Here is a 20,876-nt window from a genome sequence, read left to right as displayed (position 1 = left end):
AATGAGCCCATGTAAAGCGTAAAGGCACCTGGCATTGGCTACTGTCAGAAGACAGGATACTGGGCTAGATGGACCATTGGTCAGACCCAGTATGGCCGTTCTTATGTATAAATTTGGACAACTGATCACTTTTTAAAAATCTAGTGCCACATATTTTAAAATGACTTTGCACTTTATTTGACTGCATAAACACCTCCAATTATTCAACATGATAGGACCTTACAAATCAGGCGCTTGCTTTTCACCATGTATTTCTTCTAACTTCACTCAGTTTAGACGCTGGACCACAGACTAATGTTCTCTTTCAGTATGGTCAGTTTCACTTCCTGGTCTTCAGATGCTATTGCTTTTGGGTTCCCAACACTGCAAAGTGAGCACTCAATATGAAGTTGTTCTCAATGGAATTCCAAGCCATTTCTATTTGCATTGTTCAGCCCCCAAACTTTAGGTTTCATTGAAACACTTAGCAATGTCCTTTTAATATCTGATTTGCAGAGTTTGCAAATTCCTTGGATTAGCAGCAGTACAGGCTGGTGTAAATGAGGAGCTGATGACCTGACATTGCTACATTGTGACAACAAGCGAGCTGTGTCTCCTGTCTAGGGCAGTCTGGGCTCCCATCTTGTCTGTCTTCTTGCCTATTCACTCTCACAAACTTTCTTCAGTTCTGGCTATCAGGGCCTCTCTACACGACAGACACAAGCAGGTCCGGGCAACTGGCTAAAGTTGAGTTGATTATAAGTATGGCTCCAATTTGCAATCTAGACTGATCCTTAATTGTGTTTTGTAACCAGGCTACATCCATGGTCAGCCCAGGAGCACTGGCTGTAGTCCCTCTAGATCAGGAGTGGCACAATTTCATAGTTTGGATCACTTTTCTATAGGGTATGTCTCCTGTGCACCTCCTTTCCCATTGGCAATCAAATAACATTCCAGTGGCAGCTACAGCACTTGCTTGCATGGGAAAGTTACATTAGGAAATTACTCAATATATCTTTAGCTGCTTTTATTTGAATGTAGCAGCCGGAAACAGGGAAGAGAACCAGCACCACATTAGCAGCCAACTCTCCATGGACCATCAGCAAGTATTTGAGAAGCCCCAGTTAAGGAACCTCTGATGTGAATTAGATCTCGAAGGTCTGACCAAGACTTTATGAACACAATTAAGGCCCAGTCTACGGTACAAATTGGAACCATAATTGTAACCAGGGTCCCTGAAATGGCTGCATTAGTACAGAAGACAGGGCCTTTGTGGGTGAGGCTGGAAGTATTGTAGGGAGCAGGCACAGGGACTTTATTTGTGTTGTTCAAAGGGAGAGGCACATTTAATTAGAATTCTCAGGATCAGAATTTCTTGAGAAAGATCTGATCTCTTTTTAAAGCCTTTGTCTTAACGTGTGGTTCTCTAAGCTGTATGTGCAGGCAGAATGCTCCCACAACACCATGGTAATGCTGACCGTCTTTAAAGAATTGGCTTATTTTGCCTTGCAAAAGCCTTGTTCTTTCTGTACCCGGGGCCCATTGAGAGTTCTCACCTGTGTCCCCTCTCCGCGTACTTTTGTGTAGGAACATCTGCTCAGCAGCTGGATGCCTCCTTCAGTACAAATGCCACCCTGGAAATCTTTGAGATTGACTTCAGGGACCCTTCCCTGGACATGAAGTGCAGAGGAATCCTTCCTGCTTCCAACAGGTAATGGCGCTTCCTGCTAACGTGTTGGTACAGTGGCTGGATCTGACTAATGACCAGTGCAGGGCGAGACAGGGGGGGAGGGGGGGGTTGTTCAGATCTTCAGGGTGAAGCTGATCACATGTTGGGGCCTGGAAAGAATCCTGCCCAGCACCAATCCTCCAATGCATGCTCATTGCACAGCTTGGCAAGGTGGGAAGAGTTTGGCAACTCATCTGTTCAGATGTAGGACCATGGTACATCCACATTGATCAGTGGGGAAATCTGAAGGTGCCATAGGGTGGCTAGGGGTGGGTGGGTGAGTGGTGACTATTGGCCCACATCCCATGTAGTATTTTGATGAGGATATGAAATTAAAAGGCCCTGAGATGAAGTAGTGAAACTGGGCAGGAAGGGGCTGATGGTAAACCTATTCACCAGATAATTTATTAATAGGCGGCAGTCCTGGGGTTCAGGGATATTTACACCACAGAGCTACAGCAGTGCAGACGCCCAGTGTAGATGCTAACGCTGATATAAAGCAGGGCTTGCGGTGGTTCCACATATCCTGGTTTGCACGCAGGATATTTTCACAGAATTCAAGGCCACAAGGAGCAATTATGATCATCTAATCTGACCTCCTGTATAACACAGGTCAGAGAAATTCACCCACTGATTCCCACAGCCAGTTGGGGCAGTGTATTTAAACTGGGTGTTTAGATCGGTGTAGCTACATCAGTGCAAAGTCCCTAATGTAGCTGTGCTTGTACTGGGCTGACCTTTGCAATTCTCCGCCTTGGAAGGTGTTGGGGGGGAGGCACAGCTCTTGGGTGATGAGGACCCATTGCCCTCTGAGAAAGGGAGCTGCCCTTTGAGATGGAGGGTGATGGGATACCACTTGGGATGTCTGATGGGTGTGAGCTGGGAGCATCACCCCCTGGTGCTGGGATTCTTAGCAAAAGTGCCTGTGCGTGAGTTAGCATGAACTGACTCATGTCAGATGCTGTTGCTCTGCCCTGACTTTACTCTGGCCAGGTTTCTCTTTTCTCCTTAGGTTTCACAAGCTGATCTGGGGCAGCTTTGGAAACGGGCCTTCTGATTCCTCTGGGGTGATTGCTGGTGGAGGGGATAATGGAGTGCTAACGCTGTTCAGCGCAACCCAGATTCTGACATCAGGGACAGAGCCTGTGATCGGACGGAGGGAGAAGCACACTGGCCCCGTTCGAGCTCTTGACTTTAATCCTTTCCAGGTGTGCAGCCCGTGAAATGCTACAGCTGCCTTCTATCATGACCTGGCACAGCCATCCTGGCTTCCACACTGACTAGCTCCCTTGTTCAGAGGGATTAAGTCTTGAGTGGACAGCCTGTAGACCGGAGCAAAGAAGGGGCTGCTTGTAAAGGCACTCAACTGGGACTCAGGAGATCTAGATTCAGTGCTCCAGACTCCCTGTGTGACCTTGTACAGATCACTTCATCTCTCTGTGCCTCTGTTGCCCATCTGTAAAACTGAGATGCTAATACTCCCTTTGTCTTGTCTAGTTAGACAGTTAGTTCTCTGTGGCAGGGATACTCTTAGTATGTGTTTGTACAGTGCCTAGCACAGTGAGGCTTTGATCATGGTTGGAGAATCTAGGCCCTATTGTAAGACAAATATATCATAGTCTGAATACTGAGGTGTCTGATGGTCACAGAGACCTAGATGCCAGTTCAGGGCTTGCCTCAGCCCTTGTGGATGCCCTGCACCTTCCTGGAGCTTGGAATGCCTTTGGCTCTCGGCCATTGGACTGTGTTTAGTCGGACCGGGAAGCTTTGGCATTCTGCCCCTTGGCAGGGTGTGCTGGGGGGAGTCAGGCTGTACACGTGTTCTGAACATGCAGTTTACTAGGCAAAAAAAGTAGATGTGATCCACAGCCAAAGAGGGGAGGACTGGAAAGGAGTCCGGGACCATGACTAGTCATAACCTGGATAATTCTTCTCTGCTCCCCAACACTCCCCCTGCAGACCCAGTGGAGTACAGGCGTCATTTCTAACTCCATCCTGTTGTCACGGTGCACTGTTAAATAGCTGCCTTTTCCCACCTTACCAATGGCTGCGTTTCAGAGATCCCTGTTTGTGGTAACTCTGCCCAATCTGCTCAGTATTTTGGGATCCTTTGGGGTAGCAGGTGCCAGAGATATAAAATAATCTTCTCCTCCCTCACCCCAGTCCCTAAGGTCCACTTGGGGTTCCGTCTCCCTTCCCCTTTGTACTGTGGGCACGTTTTCTGGGGGGGCCCACTGCCCCAGCAGGGATGCGTTCTGGGCTGGGCCGTACCAGTGATGTATGATTCCACTTAGCTCACACCTCCTCTCGTTTTGTTGTTTTCTTTGATTGTGGTTAGTCTAAGGATATCCGTTCTCTACCCCCATGGATGTCGTGAGTGGAGAGATAACTATTTATCGTGAGTGCTTTTGCTTTCCCTGCAGTGTAACCTCCTGGCCTCTGGGGCCAACGATTCTGAAATTTACATCTGGGACTTGAATAATTTCAGTGTGCCAATGACGCCAGGGGCTAAATCTCAGGTAAAGGGGCTTCTCTGTGGTCAGGGTCCTTGTTCACTAGAAGTGCTGCATCCCTGGACAGCTACCTGAGACTGGAGGGAGCAGGGAGTGATCCCACTCCAGTAACAGCCAGGGATCCATCTGATAGGTGGGGCATGGAACAGACCCAATCAGTCACTGGGGAAATAGATCAGAACCTAAGAGCAGGCCTCTTTTCTGGGAGATGGCAGAGGTGGTCCATGTGGCAAGGGGGAGGTTGTGCGGTGTTGGTGGGTGTGCTGCTGGGCGGGGATAAGTTCTCTATGGAGACTTTGCACTAGGTGGATTTGAATGGGATAACCAATCAGTGTGTTACATCCTCTAGCTGGGTAGGTCGGGCTCTCCGTAATATGCTTATCGGGCCTTTCTGGGGAAATAAGGGTTCTGCTAGCGATCTTGAGAGACACCAGAGGCTTCGATTAATGTAATACCACAGCGCAGCCAACAAGCAATAGGTGGGGCGGGGCTCATCTGTCACTCCTGGATGGTGTCCCTTGGCTTTAAAGGGGAAGCAGCCCTTTCCAATAGTGATTTATAAGCGAGCGAGCTCCCCCTTGTGAGCAACACAATTAGCTGTTGTCATTCACTCAGTGAAAAGACTGCTGAGCCTCTCCTGGGACAGAACACCCTCCTTTCCTGCCTTGTGCATTATGATAGGGTGAGGGGAGTTAGCCCTTGATTCTGTGCGCTCCTGAGATGCTGCAACAGGTCCTCTTCCCGTGTGTGTTCTCTCACTGAGGTCTCTAGTCTGCAGCCTAATCTCCGTATATCCCAGGCTGCTGAGCCCTTCAGCCCTGTCTGATTGCATTGCTTCACGTTGGCATTAATCGTGTATGACACACGTGGCCGATACAGACTGTGGCGTGGAATCCAGTACATGCTTCCTAAACTTCATGGCCTTTCCTAGGGAACGTTCCCATTCAGAATGGCGTTTTCCTTAGTGTTCTCCACCTAAAGGCTTCCCCGGCCCTAGCCGGTTGCTGTCAGTGCTGCTGATGTTTCCTACCTGATCAGCAACTCACTCAGTCAGTGATTGTGGCACAGAATCTATAGATACTCTGGGAATGCGTCTGAGCCCTTAGTGCACTCTGAGTCAAGCCAGTGATGGGAACCCCATTCTCCCACACGGGTATAATGAATCTGTGGCCTCTCTTACCTCGTCAGCCTCAAGAAGACATCAGCGCGGTGTCCTGGAATCGTCAGGTGCAGCACATCCTGTCCTCTGCTCACCCCAGTGGGAAGGCCGTCGTGTGGGACCTCAGGAAGAACGAGCCCATCATCAAAATCAGCGACCACAGCAGCAGAGTGAGTGGGGGAAGGACTGTGGGCTGGCCTCCCAGGGCTGGCCTCTCAGTTGCCCTGCAGCCCACCAGTGCAAACGGGCTGCATGGGACCCTGGGGGAATAGCCCCGGAGCAAGAGGCCTTCTGTGCAAATGGCAGGGATGACTCTGCAGTACCTACCCCTCCCATGGGATGCACCTTTGCACGGGGCATCTGATGTGCAACGCTTATCAACGATGTGCAAGAGAGCCTGGCCGGGGCATTCTTACACCTTAGGGATTCTGTGCCACTGCGGTGGCCCAGAGGGTCCTGTTGTTTGTCCCTCTTAGCATGCTGAGGAGAGAGGCAAAGGATCAGATGGGCCATGGGAGCAAACTACCTGCCCGCTCCTTAGCGTGCTCCCTCCAGATCAGTTTTGAGGCGCACAGGCATGTGGGAGGTGTGTGGGGAATTGACGCTGCTGCTGTGCTGTACATGGGGTGAACACAGGGCAGCACTCTACTGGGCTGGGAACCTGCACCTTCCACCAGCACTAGGTTCACGTTAAAGCAGCGAAGGAAAGGAATAAAGTCACCAATCTGTCAGAGATCAGAGGAGCTGCAGCCAAATGTATGATGTTTCTGTATGTCCCATTGCTGTTACAAATGTTTCTCTGAGGAGGGGAGAGCCAGATTCTTGTGTGTCTGGGCCAGCAGTCAGGTGAACATATGACCTTGCCGGGGTGAGATGTGTGCTACAGAGGCAAGTCTGGGATCTCCATCTACAAGGCAGATGAGGAAAACTGTTCCTTGGGCAAAGATTGCATTAGAAGCTCCATGGCTGGTGAAAGAAAAGAAAAAGTCCCTGCACGCTAACCAAGTGAGAAATGAGACCCTTTGCCTAGGGTGCACTTGCCCTGGAGTTCTAGCTCATTCCTAAGAGGAGTGTGGTCTAGTGGACTGGTCAGGGTACTTGTGAGTTTTAATCCTGGCTCTGCTACTGATTTCCTGTGTGGCTCTGAGCCAGCCCCTACATATGTCTGCTTAGTTTCCCCATCTGTGTAACTGGTGCACCAATGTTTACCTTCCACGTCGGGGTGTTACGAAATTTAGCTGGTCTCTAGTGCTCTGGAGAGTTAAGTATTAAGTGTTATGTCTCTGGGCCACCGAGGGCATGTCTACACTACAATCTTAAATCGACCTATGTTAAGTCAATTTACAGCCATTGCAGGTTACATGCAGTAATTATTGTGGTAGCTAATGTCCACACTACCCTCCTTCTCTCGGTGTGTGTCCTCACCAGGAGCGCTCCCACCAACTGAAGAGGAGACAGTGTTGGGGGCCAGCTGTTCTCCGGGCTTCTCGCCTCCAGCGGGGAGATTCATGCCCAGAGTCCAGTTGGTTGTCATGCTCTCAGAGGGGGATCCAGAGAGGAGACAGCCAGGCTCCCAGCCAGGAGGGAGCTGGGGGGGTCAGCTGGGCTCCCCGCCAGAAGCATGGAGTCAGGACCCCAGGGGACAGCAGGGCTCCCAGCAGGGAGCCCAGGCAGCAGCTCAAGCTGGGAGCCTGGGTGGCAGCCCAGCTTGGAGCAGAGACCTGGCAGCAGTCTGGTTGGGGACCCAGGTGCTCAGCTTTCCTGTCAATTTCACAGCTCCAGCCCTGAAATTGACCAGACAGCCAACAGTCTACACAGACACTGCATCGCCTTAACTACATCAACATAAGCGCTACGCCTCTTGTGGAGATGGATTTATGATGTCATTGTAGTGGGGCACTTATATGGGCAGAACAAGGCTGTAGTGTGGACACTGACATAATTAGGTTGAGGTGAGCTGCCTTACCTTGAGCTAACTGATTAGTGTAAACCCAGCCTTCATTTGTTGTCAGTCAGCTCTAGGGTGTTGTCAGCCTATGCTGTTGTGTCCTCAGATGCACTGCTCGGGAATGGCCTGGCACCCAGAAGTTGCTACCCAGCTGGTCCTTTCCTCTGAGGACGACCGCATGCCGGTGATCCAGATATGGGACCTACGCTTTGCCACCTCTCCTTTGAGCCAGCTGGAGGGGCACACAAGGTAGGAGCCTAGCTGTTGCTCTGCCTCTCCGAGGATTCCCATCTTTCAGGGTCCGGCTGTCTGGCGTTTGAATTGAGGAGCAGAGATGTCTGAGTTTCATTCTAGCCTGACTGAGGCAGAGAAGTGATGTAGCAATGCTGCTGCTGTGCTAAAGCGTCCACATAAGCTGCTACAGTGTGACTGGAATAGGGAGCGGGACCGTCTTGCTTTCATGGAGCGACTGTTACGTCTGGTCTGTTTCAGGGGAGTCCTGTCTATCTCTTGGTGCCAGGCTGACCCTGAGCTCCTTCTCAGTAGTGCCAAAGACAACCAGATCTTGTGCTGGAACCCCTGCGTTGGTGAGGTGCGTTGCAGGTTTGATTCCATGGCAGTAAGTACAAACTTTCTGCCTGGTATGTATTTGCATGCTGTGCCGAGGGTGTGTCATTTAACATGTTGTCCCACTTTGGTGCATTCTCCAAACCATTCCGATGCCCATTCTGGAGAGAGTGAGAACGTGCGCTGTCTGTCCATCTACCCCAGGACTTTTCTTTTGTTGGTTTATTTCTCCCTTTTTGTTGCTATTTTTCTTCTGGGGTATCTCCTTCCCTTGACAGCAGGTGCTACCATATTACAGTGCTGGGAGCAGAAGCACTTTAAGTATGTCTGTCTACACTTCTGGTGGTGTGTCGCATATAGACGCTTGCCCACCCAGCTAGCATGGGTAAAAATAGCAGTGTGGCTGGAGAGGTGCAGCTTAGGCTAGTAGAGTAGAATGCCCTATACCTGAACCCCTAGGTATATGCCCTATGTGGGCTCTCTGTGTACCCAAGCCATGACCCCCACATCTACACTGATTTTGCAGCATAGTGTCCCTCTGTCTCTCTGCTTCCGGACTCTCCCCCTGCTGCTGGAGGCTTCCGTTGTGGTGTGTAGCTGCAGGTGTGGTGCCTGCAGGATACATGCCACCCCAAGGCTAGTCATAGCCTTTGAAAACAGAGTGAAGCTGACTAGGGTTCCACATTCCAAATCAATTTCACTCTGCAGCCCAAACCCTTCTGCTCTTACACACTGCAGCTCTCTGGGGCCTCCTGGTGTTGATGCTAGTTACTCTGAAATATTGCACCTGCAGTGTGTCCTAACTGGTGGACTACAAGGAAGTTGATCGTGCTCAGGGTGCATTATGCATGGTGAGATGTCAGGAATGTGTGACAGACCTGCCATGCGTAAGTGGCTTGGGGGAAAACAAGTGACTGTTCCTTATAACATTCTGCCTCCTCCCCATCCATGTTAGGTGATTTATGAGCTGCCCACTCAGAGCCAGTGGTGCTTTGATGTCCAGTGGTGCCCTCGGAATCCATCAGTCTTCTCCGCTGCCTCTTTTGATGGGTGGATCAACGTTTATTCTGTTATGGGTGGGAGCCTAGCAGCTCAGCAGAAGACTCAAGCTGACAAGGTAGAGTCCCATGGAACAGAGAATGGGCGTGCTGGCTGGGCCAGTGATGGTGTGGCAGTTGGTGCTTGGGTTGAGGGGGCACTGGAAGGTAGAGTGTTGTTTCACTGTGGCCCCAGGTGCTGCAGTGAGCCCACCTGTGTGGGGGTCTCTGGTCCACACGCTGTTTGTGAAAACCAAAGATTAATTGTGGGGAGGTGGTCTGGCTTTAGGCTGGCCGGCTAAAGTCCAGCCAGAGCCTCAAGGATTCTGGACCAACGTTGCTGATTGACAGAAATCTGACTCAGTATCCTTTCATCAATTTTATTAAAGCTATTAAACAAAAATAAAATGAAGTAAACGTATCACCTCGACTAAAGAATTTTACCCAAGCCATCCTAATCTATAGCTTGGAGCAGGTTTTTGGTATTAAAACCAAATTGTCATCTAATGTCAGGAACACAGCCTCTGAGCCAATTACAAAGTTTCCTTCTTAAATTTCAATTCTCCCTTCCCCCAATAGAAATATTACAATACAGGCCTTAGCAGAATGTTCTGATAAGCCAAAGTTTGTCAACTCTTATTTGGCAGACAGCTTGGAGTTTCTTAGGACTCTCAAAAGACAGGACATGCTTTAATGAGCATCTTTATGATGCTGTTTAGAGATGGTAAACCTGGTGAACTTTCTGGCACTTTCCCTGTGTAGACGTCACTGGTGCATATACACATAAATGTGCAACCAACCACGCTGTTTTATTCTCTAATATTAATCTGGGATGTCTTCCACTTCATACAAACAAGGGCAAAAATAGAAAAAAGGAAAATAAAGCGACAGGCAGGTCACAGACTCCTCCACTCTTGTGGGGTTCTGGACTGTTCGGAGATAGGAGCTAGAACTGCCGTCAAGGAGTTAGCAGGTCCTGTGGCTGGCCCAGTGCTTCACGTCAGCAGGCTTTTTCAGGGCGTAGAGAGGCTGGTGGAGGGTTGGCATAGCCGGTGTGGTGGTGTGCTGACTGCCTTCCCCTGAGGTGATCGGTTTTGGGGTTCTGGAAGGTCAGTCTTCCCTCAACGGCCTTGTTGACCTAAAAGGTGAAGCTTCTCAGCCTTACCCTGGGTTCTTATTATTTGTCATCTTCGCTCACTCTGACTTCCCTGCCTCCCTCCAGGATCTTTGGATAAATCTGGTGCGAGGCCTATCTTGGAGCCATGCAATTTGGTCCTGTTAGGTTCAAGTTGGGTCATGCATAGCGAACTTCAGTTCTGGGGAAGGACCTGCTTAAGCCAGCAATTTAAAAAAATGGTTAATGTTTGCATGCCACAGGGGCTGCATGTCCGTGATCTCCCAGAAATATTTAAAAAATACAGCTCAGGACACTTTTGAGGAGGCTGCCACAGTGTCCTCTGGGTGAAAATGTCGTGAGATGTCGTCATAGCGCCAGTTGACAGAATATTCAACACACAATCCTATAAAAATAACTGGTTTAAAAGACCCTCGCAACAAACAGCCACTCAACAGTCCCCCATCAGCAAAAATTAAAAACAAGTCAGACAAGTTATGACCAGTTGTTCGCCTTCTTTGTGGGAGACAATGACATTTAGTAATCTTTTTATTTAGGAGTGAGGTGGTAGGACAAACAGCTTCCCTTTGGAAGTTTTCATGTTAATAGAGAGAAGTAACTTCTCAAGCTGAAACCCATTTAAGAACTAAAACTCACTGAGGTTTGTATAAGGTGTGTATGCCAGGTATGCTGTGTCGCTCATAAGGATGTGCTGTCACTGCCCCTGGGAACATGCTAATATCCTATTTCTTCACCACCGAGAATAACCAGAGGAGGGTAACTAACAACTGGGCCGGGCTGAATGATCTTATTGCCTGGAGAGTGAGATGTAACTTTTTTTATTTCCCTCCTCTGATCTCAGATCTCCTCCTCCTTTAACAACCTGGACCCCTTCGGCACGGGACGGACCCTTCCTCCTCTTCAGGTGCCGGAGCAGGTGGCTCAGACCACCTTGATCCCTCCACTGAAAAAGCCCCCCAAGTGGATTCGCAGGCCGGTGGGGGTCTCGTTTGCAGTAAGTGTGCGGCGCATTCTTGCCTGGAAAGGAGAGTGGTTATGGCCCCCATGCGGGGCTCAGAGGGGATCTGGTTCCCATGTTAGGAACCGTTGTGATTTTTATGGTGCTGGCAGTTTTGATGGAGGGCTGTGTGGCTCCGTTGGCAGGGAATCCTTTGCTGCGGTGTTCAGAGGCCTCGCCAACAACATCTGTCCCTATAGCAGTGATGGGGGCTTGCTCTGAAGGGAGGGAGCTGCTGTTTGACTCCCATGTCCTTCCCATTGGATAGTTAATGAAACTAGCCCAGTCTCAGAAGTGCTTTCCTTGTAGGCAAGGTCTGTTCTCTCCTGCCTTTCCTCCCAGTCCATTGTCCATCTTTTCCCCTTTCCCTATTCCCTCTTCTCCCCCATATCCTTATTGTCTCCCTCTCCTCTTCTGCCACCCCGCTTTTCTCCCAGATTGTGCTGCTGCCCTGCTTTCTTATCCGCTGCCCTGGCTTGTGCCATTTCAGAGTAGTGTTGTAGCCAGTTTGTTCCTTCTGTCATCCATTTAGCATTGTGTTATGTGCTGTTATGATCAGTTCATACGCTATTTCATCTATAATCAATGTATGCTAAATAGATGTATGTTACTAGGCCGTAGGCTTAAGAACGCTTGACATGAGTGGGTGACCTAGGAATAACCCTATGCCAGTAAGGTCATTGTGTCTGTGGTCACTATCCTTGGATTTCGTGTGCTCCTAGAGTCTCCACATTTGAGAAAAGCACCAGTGGTGATTTTCACTCTGTTAAGCTTGAAACTGCAGCAACAGGAGGTGAACCCACAGTAGCATAATACAAAATTACTAAATTAAATAAGTAAAGGCTCCAGTGTACTCCATTAGTTTGATGATGTCTGTTGCAGTTGGCCCCTCTGTTGCACAGAAGAGTCATTCAAACAGCATCTGGTCCTCTGTGCTGTTGACGTTTGCAGTGAGCTACATATGACTGCATACGCACAGTGGGTGTCACTGAGGATTGTGGTTCTGATGCTGCAGGTCCTGGGTTTGATCCCTGCAGAAGACAGCAGCATCTGTGTGTGCGCAGCTGTGGTGTGCCTGGGTTCCTCGTGATTGCCCTGTTCAGGGCCATTGGTGTCTGCTGAGGCCTCTCCAGCTCCCAAAATTAGTGTGTGCTGGTTTTTACCCTCACGTGTATGGACACTTACTTTTTCCCTCTCTCCTTCTCAGTTTGGGGGGAAATTAATCACGTTTGGCCTCTCCAAGGCCCCAGCACCGCAAATGCAGCAGAGTCCCCCACGCCAGGTGTTCATCAGCCAGGTCGTTACTGAGACGGAGTTCCTGGCCCGATCCAGAGAACTGCAGATGGCCCTGCAGTCGGGAAACCTCCTGGACTATTGCCAGAGCAAGATCCAGGCAGCCCAGTTGCAGTTTGAAGAGAATCTCTGGAACTTCCTGAAGGTAGGACAGCCCTGATGAAGGCCAGAGACCTCATTCCAATGCCTCTGCATTCCTGGCATGGGTTCTCCACATGCCCATCACACTTGCCCCTGGCCTCATGTATTCCCAGCTCTTCAAGGGACAGCAATAAACAGAACAGACTGACTGGGAGTTTCGCCATAAACACACCCCATAACCACCCGCTTGGGCAAAGCCTTGGTTAAAAGCTAAACGCATAGGGCTGGAGGCCTCCTCTCCTTTTCATAGGTACAGTGCTGGCATCAGACTGTGTCGGGGGCTCAGTCAGGATACTGTACGCAGCAGTGCCAGGCAGACACTCAGCCTCCTCTAGGCCTGTAGTGATCTCAGTGGAGTGCACTCCCTCGTTCCCCAGGCAAAAGCCCTAATGGGCTGAGATCAGCCTGGAAGGGTTGCGGCACCTGTAATGTCAACAGGATTGTTTGCTCCCTCCCTCAACCCTTTTGCCATGTAGACCATCCAGAAGGTGATTGAGCGCTTTGCCTCTATCTTCCGTGCCGGACTCCAAGGTCCTTAAGGCCCATCAGTTTAAGGTCCTTAAGGCCCATCAGTTTGAGGTCCTGCCTAGTGTTTGAGGCCCAGCCAGCCTTGCTGCTCCCTCCAAGTACAGCCAAAGAGAGGTGCTCTAGCCAAGAGTGCTTCACTTTCTAGCCAGGGCCTGCAAGAACTAGATCAGCTTCTGCCTAGCTTGGACATAGTTGGGCTAAATCCTCTGTCCACACTTGGTCAGAACTCCCGACAACATCACTGGGAGCTTTGACTTCAGATGGGCTGAGGGCTGGAATCTGATCCCCTTCCTCAAATGGAACAGTACCTTACTCCACAAGTAGTCCCATTGACTTAAATGAGGCTGGCTGGAGGAGTTAGGTCCTACTCAACACAAGTAAGGATGTGAGAATCTGGCCCTGAGTAAACTGCTTGATTAGTCCCTTCTTATATTGGGTGATCACCTTTGAATCCCACCCAACTTCTCATCCATTGGGACAGAAACAACTCTGTGTTCCATGTATCACTGTCGGCCACAGACTACAATTGGAGATAGCAGCCTGCTCCATTCACTGGTCCAGTCCAGTTTTCTCTCTAGTAGACAGCACTGCCTTCTCCGACTGTGGCCTGTAGAGCGCAAGCAGGCCCTGTTGTGAGAGAGGAAATCAGTAACACACGTCCGTGAGCAGTGATAGTACTTAGTTCTTATATAGAATTCTCCATGCCTAGATCTCAGAGAGCTTTACAGAAGTCCCGTTTTACACTTGGAGAAACTGAGGCATAGAGAGACGTGACTTGCCCAAGGTCACTTAGTGACACAGATCTCCTGACTCCCAGCCTGGTCCTCTGTCCACTGGACTGTGCTTCCTGATGGGTGCTATAGGCATCTCTTATCACAGAACAGCTGTACTTTCAAGTACCGTTCCAAATCACGGCAGCTTGCAGGAGTGATTCTGCAGTGTGGGGATTGTTACCATAGTGTAACTGGCTAAAGGATGTGTATTAAAGGAAGCTGTACCTGTGTTAGTTAATCAGTGTCTGTGCCAGAATGCGATGACCAGGTTTTATTGCATTGCTGGTAGATGAGGTTAACAAAGTCTCAGCCTTCATCTTCCAAAGGGCAGCTTATTCCAGCTCCTAGGGAGCACCCAGGGTCCCCTGGTGCTAATCTGTAAACTGAGCACTACATTTTGCACTGCCATCGGCAGCTGGGTGTTGTCTCTGTGCAGATGCCTGGTTTTACGCACCTCTTTGTCTCCGATCCCTTTTGGGGCCCAGGTGAACATGGAGCCAGAATCCAGGACTAAACTCCTGAAGCTGCTGGGTTATAGTAAAGAGGAGCTGCAGAAGAAGGTGAGTGGCCTTTTTGCTAAGCAATGTCTTTATTTAACAGAGGCAGTGACTGGTGAATTAGGGGACCGGTGAAGAACAGATTCAGGGGGTGCAGGAAAGAGGTATCTGCTGCACTATGTATTTTATAAGCAATTCCTCCTGAAAGGTTTCACTTGGGGGTGTCGCTTGAACATCTTTGCACCTGAACTAGGACTGGTCCTGTGGACTTAGAAGTGCATGCTTGTTTTGTTTCATTTGTGACCATGTGACTAGTGCTACAATGTGCTGGCTAGGGCGGGGCATAGTTCAGGTTTCAATCCCTGCCTCCAGTTCTCCCAGTGCACCTTGATCCTGACTTCCATCTCACCTGTGCAGCTCCTCCAGCACGTCTGGATGTGGCCTGCAGAACGCTCTGGCAGGCTCTGCCTTGGTTGAATGCTGGCTAATTGTGTGGGGGGTCTGTGATGCGCACATGGGAGCTATCATGAGACCACCACTTGTGATCTAAGCTGAGACTTGAATCCTGGTCTCCAGAGGTGAAAGGTTAATATACTTAACCCACTGAGCTGCTAGGTGGGAGCAATGGGGAGGGTGGAGTTAGGAAGTTTTCCTCCTCTCTCTTCTAATCTCTCCTGATCACTAGGCTCCTGCCCTACCCAGGGTAGCTTCCCAAGATGCCAGCCCCTAACTCAAACCTTCACTCATTTCATGAACGAGTCCCAAAGCAGGTGACTCTGAGGGAGTGTACCAGCAGCCTCTGGAAATTTCAGGAGTTCAGCACAAACAGAGGTCCCATTAAAAGGAAAATTCTCCTGCAGCTTTAACTGATGCATCACGGCAATGCAGCCTTGTCCAAACTGTCTCTGCAAGCGCCACGTGTTATTAACTCCCCTCCGAATACTCGGCGAGAAGAGAGAGATCCGGGTGAGGTATGGAAATAGGTGGAAAGTGGATGAGGTGGTACGTTACTGGAATGCTGCTCCAGGTGGCACCGACAGAGCTGCAAAGGAGAGGGATCTTGCACCAGTGAGGACAGTGTTATGGCAAGGGGCAGAGAGGCCTGTACTAGCTGAGTAGCAAGGGGAGCCGGGAGAGATAGTGCCTGTGATGCAGGATGGGGGCGTTAATACAGAGTGTGATTTTTGAACCGGCTTTTGACGTGCTTGGGGAAGCCAATGGAGTTGTTTGTGGCTTCAGGCGACTTGGCCTTTTTGCTGCCCGCACGTTCAGCTTTGTGACAGAGGCTTGACTCCGCAACTCTGTTTCTTCGCAGATCACGTCCCGTTTGGGGAACGGTATCCCAGAGAAACAGAACTTTCCTGAGGCAGATGGCTTGGCTCAGGCTGCACAGCCGGCTCAGGTAGGCCCTGGTCTCCTCACTGGTCACTGAGAAGTGGGAGTCAGGGAGCAGAATGAACGAGGAGGACAAATTCCGACAAGTTCTGGGGCTCAGTGCAGGACTCCCTGGGCTGGACTAGGCAGTCAGAGCAAGGGAGGGTGACATGCAGGCTGTTGATGACACTACAGCAAGCCTTGTTCGAGCAGCTCTCAGTTAACCCAGCACTCAATGCGAGGGTTAACCTTAACCCTAACTTAGCTCCATGGCATAGCTTCTGGATGTCCTCTTGGGGCCTTCTGGGGCAGGCTGGCACTCCTGTCATTGCTACACCGGTGGAGCTGCACTAGTGATAGTGCAGTGGCAGGAGATATGAAGGAGGTGGCCTGTGGGCTTCCATGCTGAAATCAGCTATAGAGAGAAACTCCCTGGCAGGTAGAACAGCCGCAAACCACCCTCACCCAGCTCTGTAATCCATTGAAACTGTCTTAGTCAGGCTCGTTCTTCTGGGTGTGGCTCATGTCAACGTACACTCTCCCTGCTCTCTTTGCACAGGGCTCAAGACGCTCCGTGACCGAAGTGGGTACTGCTTCCTCCTCTTCAGGGTTCTTTGACAGCCTTGTCCCTCAGGACATGAGCACGCTGGAGATCCCAGTCACAACAGGTATTGCATGGCCCACATTATGGGAAGGGAGCCTCTGCCCTATAAGGTACACAGCCTGGCCCATTGACGCGCTGTGCAGTGTACCTCAACCCACCTCCTCTCCCCGTGCCCTTGGCATTGAGCAGTGCACTTGCAGTGGGAGGCCCACAGAGGACAGAAACCCTAATACTGGATGGGGATCCACTTTCAGCACACGTGGTTTCTGGAGTGAAAGGCCTGGAGATGGATCGCAGTTGTTGCAGAGCTGCCATTCCACTAGTGTCCACGGTTCATTGCAGCCAGGGTGGTGGTGGGGCCCCTGGATGAACTGCTCAGTTGCTCGCCATAGTGCTGTGCATTTCTTTCCCCCTCTCCAGACACGGATGGGCTGATCAGCCAGGCGCTCCTGGTGGGGAACTTTGCCGGTGCTGTGAAGCTGTGCATGAGGGCTGACCGTTTTGCTGATGCCATCATTCTGGCTATCGCCGGGGGGGAGACGCTACTGCGGGAGACCCAGATGCAGTACTTTGCCAAACAGAAAACAAAGATTTCTCAGGTAAGTGCCCAGCGGTGTATATCCAGGCAGAGATGGGCGGGGCAGGGCAGGAGAGAGCAGACTGAGGTGGATGGAGCCCGGGCCGGTGTGTTTGCCTGCGTATACGCAGGTGGCTGTGAATGCCCCTGTGAGTGCATTGGCAGGGGTGAAATGCTGAACCGAGGGCTCTGTCCATCTAATTTCCAGCTCTGTCTAGGTATTTACACTGTTCTCATGATACCTTTATAAAACTTGCTCTCATCCAACAAATGATCTCTGCCTGCAGAGCCAGGATTTCCGCCCTTCTCTTCAGCTTGTGTCCAGCTTCTGGTATCTTCTGCCTCAGGAGGTTGCCGTTTAAATTATCCAAACCTTTTAGAAACCCATCGACGTTCCCTGAGCCTTAATAACCCTTTTCTTATGTTACCACAGAACTGTTTGAATCCCATGCTGCATGGCATAAACTGATCATTGTAAGGACCAGGAAAGAATTTTCCTCCTCCTTTCTACAGCATTGCATTACTAGACGGGGCATGGGTGGGTTTTCGCCTTTGGAAGCACTAAGAGCCAGTTACTGCTGGAGGCACAGTGGTGGACCATGGGGGCAAGTTCACGTGAGCAGCCGTGATGTGGACACTGCATGCGAGTGTGACTCTGTGTGATGTCTTGCTCAGACCACCTAGAGCTGAGACCCACTGTGTTACCACTCTGCCATAGCACGAGTGAGCGCTCTGCTGCTGCGAAGCTGTGCATCGCTTCCCTGGCTGCCTGGCCAGCACGCTCGTCAAGACTCTGCCCGTCTAAACCTTGCCTTGCAGGGAACAGTCAGTGAACCCCTCGCCCGAGTTCCCCCGAGACGTGTCTCTGCCGCAACCGGTCCCTCTCTTTGGGCACTCACAGCTGGTAGTACATTTGCTGCCTCCAAAGAGACAGAGCACACGCCAGCCTGTTAGCTTAGAAAGCGTGCTGTGTTTTGTTTGGACCCAGACCTGTCTCGTTCTCTGGCTTAGTATCACTTAAATCCTTGTATTTTAAGAACGTTATTCTAGTTTTATGACTAACATTTAATCTTAGCAAGTTACAATCTCTGCCTAAGCAGTTTTCTTAGCCTGGTCTACACTGAGAAGTTAGGTTGGTATAACTACATTGCTCAGGGTGTGAAAAATCCACACCCCTGCATGGCGTAGTTAAGCCGACCTAACCACCAGTGTAGAGAGCGCTAGGTCAATGAGAGAATTCTCCCGTCACCCTGGCTACTGCCGCTCAGGCTGGTGGAGTACCCGTGTTGATAGAAGACCCCCTCCTATCGGCATATGTAGTGTCTTCATTGACTCACTGCAGTGGGGCAACTGCACTGCTGCAGCATTTTAAGTGTAGACAAGTCCTTGCTCACCTCAAGTTACCAGCGTCTCTAGCCCACTGGACCCAGCATTCACTGAATCAAACAGTGCTGTTCCCTAAGTGACGGGTAACTAAAAGGTCTTTTCGCTCCTCTTGTATTACCCAAAGTCCATTGTCTCTGCCTCAAGAGCCAGGAGGGCTTGCTGGTGTGCAGACTCTGTCCCCGCTATGATTGTTAAGCAGTCTTCTCCCCAGCTTGTTTAGCCTGATGGCTTTGTTTACCTTCTATGTAAATGTACTTTCATTGTACTTTGCCTGTAGCCAAGCTGGTCAGACTGGTAAAGGCACATTCCTGTGTCTAGGGCTGGCTGAACACGTCTTAAGCACACATACAGAACTCTTTGTACACACCCCATACATACATCACAATGATTTTTCAGGACCAGCTTGTCACCAGTTTACATACGATACCTTATAGAACACCTTTGAGGTGCATATTCTGACAGCAGTGTGTTGAGGGAATGAGTATGTCAGGCCTGATGTGAGTTACGGTATGGGGGGCCCTCTGCCAGCTGGCACTAAGGGTTCTCCCAGGGTCACACTGTTAACCCAAGTGCAAGATAGATCTCTGTGTGAGCACGTATGAACCTTTATAGCTGCATCTGAGGTTTGAACCTGCGGGCTGACAGGCTGTTTGCTTCTCCTGCAGCTTCTTTCCTCCATCGTGCAGCAGAACTGGCAAGAAGTAATCTGCACATGTGACCTGCAGAGCTGGAAGGAGGCACTGGCCATCTTGTTAACGTACTCCAAACAGGAGGAATATGCCCTGCTCTGTGGTAGGTGGGACGCTTCATTTGGTGCAGAGTGCCTCCAGACTGTCTACAGAGAGAGATGGATGGAGCTTGGGAGGAAATACTTCGAAAATGGGCTAAGGGCTTTCCAGACAAGACAAATGAGAGCGTGACCCATCTGTGGGCTAAGGCAGGAGAGACAGAATCAGTGGAAGTGGGCTATATGAACGGTAAGGCAGGGCAGAGTCTCATGATATGGGACAAGGCTGTGTCAATATCTCCTTCAGCCTGCATCCATGACTTGGGAAGAGCTATGGGCAGAGAGGGCAGTGACTTCTAATGCTGCCCAGACCTAGGTCCTGAGAAAGGTGTGTATATGTACAGGGCTCATCTGGGAAGGGGACGGAGCTCCTGGGGAGAGGGAAGGTAGGAGGGATGCACCCCACCTGCAAGTGGTTCTTCCTACTGCTTGCAGTCCTCACACACTTGCAAGCCTGGGAACAGGCTGAGAGTCACTTGGTGAGGGCTCAGTAGTTTTCCTCTTAGAGCCTGTTTAGGGCTAGGATTGGCCTGTGGGAAATGTGGCCAGCCAGGAATGAGCTAGTGATCGGGGTATAAAAGCTCTGGAGGCCATTACCTGGGAACCAGCCGGTGAGCGGTAGGTGACTGACAGGGGTTTGCTATATTGTTTCCTTCCCTATTTAGCTTTAGCCAGGCTCTTGGCTATGGATTCATTGGTGACACCAGCCTCTGCATCATGGCACATTAGCTCTCTGCATGTGGCTCCTAAGTTGCCAGTGTGCAAAGCTATTGCACGATTTCTAAGAGCTGGGCAAGGGGAGAAGGAGCTGATGGGAGCAAATAAGTGGAAACTGCCCCTTTTCCTCCTCCCTTTAGATATGCTGGGGGCCCGTCTGGAGTCAGAAGGCGAGGGGCTGCTGTCCAGCGAAGCCTGCCTATGTTACATCTCATCTGGCAATGTGGAGAGGTTGGCAAAATGCTGGGTAAAAAACCACGAGACCACATCGCCCCTAGCTCTGCAGGTACAGATGCTTTGATATGGGCATGAAACCTCTATAGGCTAGGATCTGTCTGCAGGCTCCCAAACAGATTGGAGCCTGAGCTCCAGCTTCTCCAGTCCTGCAACTTCCAGCTGTCTCCTCCTAGCCTAGGTTCTGGCTAAAGGAGCTTTGTGTTAAGTTGCAAGGAGTTGTCTGTTGGCACGAGAGGGCCTGGATCAGCATGTGCTCAGTGGCAGGATGGGCTGCTGTGCGATGGACAGGGCGTGGTGGTGATCTGTCTGTCTAGGAACTTAGATGTCACTTACCAGCATGGTTTCTGAGCACCTCTGTGCATCATCCTCTCCCCCCTGAGAGGCAGGGCTGTGTTTTCCCCGGTGTGGGGGGAACTGAAGCACTGGAAGTCTGTGACTGAGCTGGAAATGGAAACCAGTCTCCCAAGTCCCAGCCCAGCACCTCTGTCCACTAGACCATCGTTCCTACCTGGGCAACCCTCGGTGTCTTTGGTGTCATCCAGTGAGTCACCCACGGACACCCCTCTGCCAAAATGGCCCTCAGCCCTGTTGCTCTGTGCCCGACAAATAGGATAGTGGTGTGTGTGTCTTCAGTGCCTCATCTGGTTCTGTTCAGAGCTGGCCTTTCCCCTCCTGAACTGGGAGTCAGGACACCCCTTCACGTCCCAGGACGGGCCGGCTGATGATCACCGCAGCTAGCTCTGCTGCTGTGTCCTGTAGCCCTGGAGAGCCCTTCTCAGGACAATGTTTAACCCTTTCACGCCCAAGGTGGGATTTTCTGTCTCATGGAGATGCCCTGAGGAAAGCCCATTAAAGAGATGCTGGCAGGTGCGGTTTGGTTCCTTACCAGGAAACTAGC

General features: G+C 50.7%; 1 protein-coding gene across 9 annotated transcripts in view; it reads left to right on the top strand.

Moving 5' to 3' along the window:
- The window catches only part of SEC31B (SEC31 homolog B, COPII component), a 39,999-nt gene that overhangs the window by 6,227 nt on the left and 12,896 nt on the right, over positions 1-20,876 (top strand). For 6 of the 9 annotated variants that reach the window (XR_013346580.1, XM_077821143.1, XM_077821144.1 and 3 more), the window contains exons 3-17: positions 1,567-1,690; positions 2,721-2,916; positions 4,132-4,227; positions 5,410-5,550; positions 7,435-7,577; positions 7,821-7,920; positions 8,851-9,012; positions 10,909-11,061; positions 12,272-12,502; positions 14,285-14,359; positions 15,612-15,698; positions 16,230-16,338; positions 16,695-16,873; positions 18,903-19,029; positions 19,882-20,027. Coding sequence is in view for 8 of the 9 variants with exons in the window: in XM_077821143.1 (XP_077677269.1) it covers positions 1,567-1,690; positions 2,721-2,916; positions 4,132-4,227; positions 5,410-5,550; positions 7,435-7,577; positions 7,821-7,920; positions 8,851-9,012; positions 10,909-11,061; positions 12,272-12,502; positions 14,285-14,359; positions 15,612-15,698; positions 16,230-16,338; positions 16,695-16,873; positions 18,903-19,029; positions 19,882-20,027 (2,069 nt within the window). In the remaining variant the exon portion in view is untranslated. Of the gene's footprint in view, positions 1-1,566; positions 1,691-2,701; positions 2,917-4,131; positions 4,228-5,409; positions 5,551-5,625; positions 6,386-7,434; positions 7,578-7,820; positions 7,921-8,850; positions 9,013-10,908; positions 11,062-12,271; positions 12,503-14,284; positions 14,360-15,611; positions 15,699-16,229; positions 16,339-16,694; positions 16,874-18,902; positions 19,030-19,881; positions 20,028-20,876 lie in introns of those variants that run through there. The other 3 variants (XM_077821149.1, XM_077821147.1, XM_077821150.1) reach the window with 3 other exon arrangements.

The sequence above is a fragment of the Eretmochelys imbricata genome, chromosome 7, assembly GCF_965152235.1.
Source record: "Eretmochelys imbricata isolate rEreImb1 chromosome 7, rEreImb1.hap1, whole genome shotgun sequence".
NCBI lineage: Eukaryota > Metazoa > Chordata > Testudines > Cheloniidae > Eretmochelys > Eretmochelys imbricata.
This window is presented reverse-complemented; position numbering and strand designations above follow the sequence as displayed.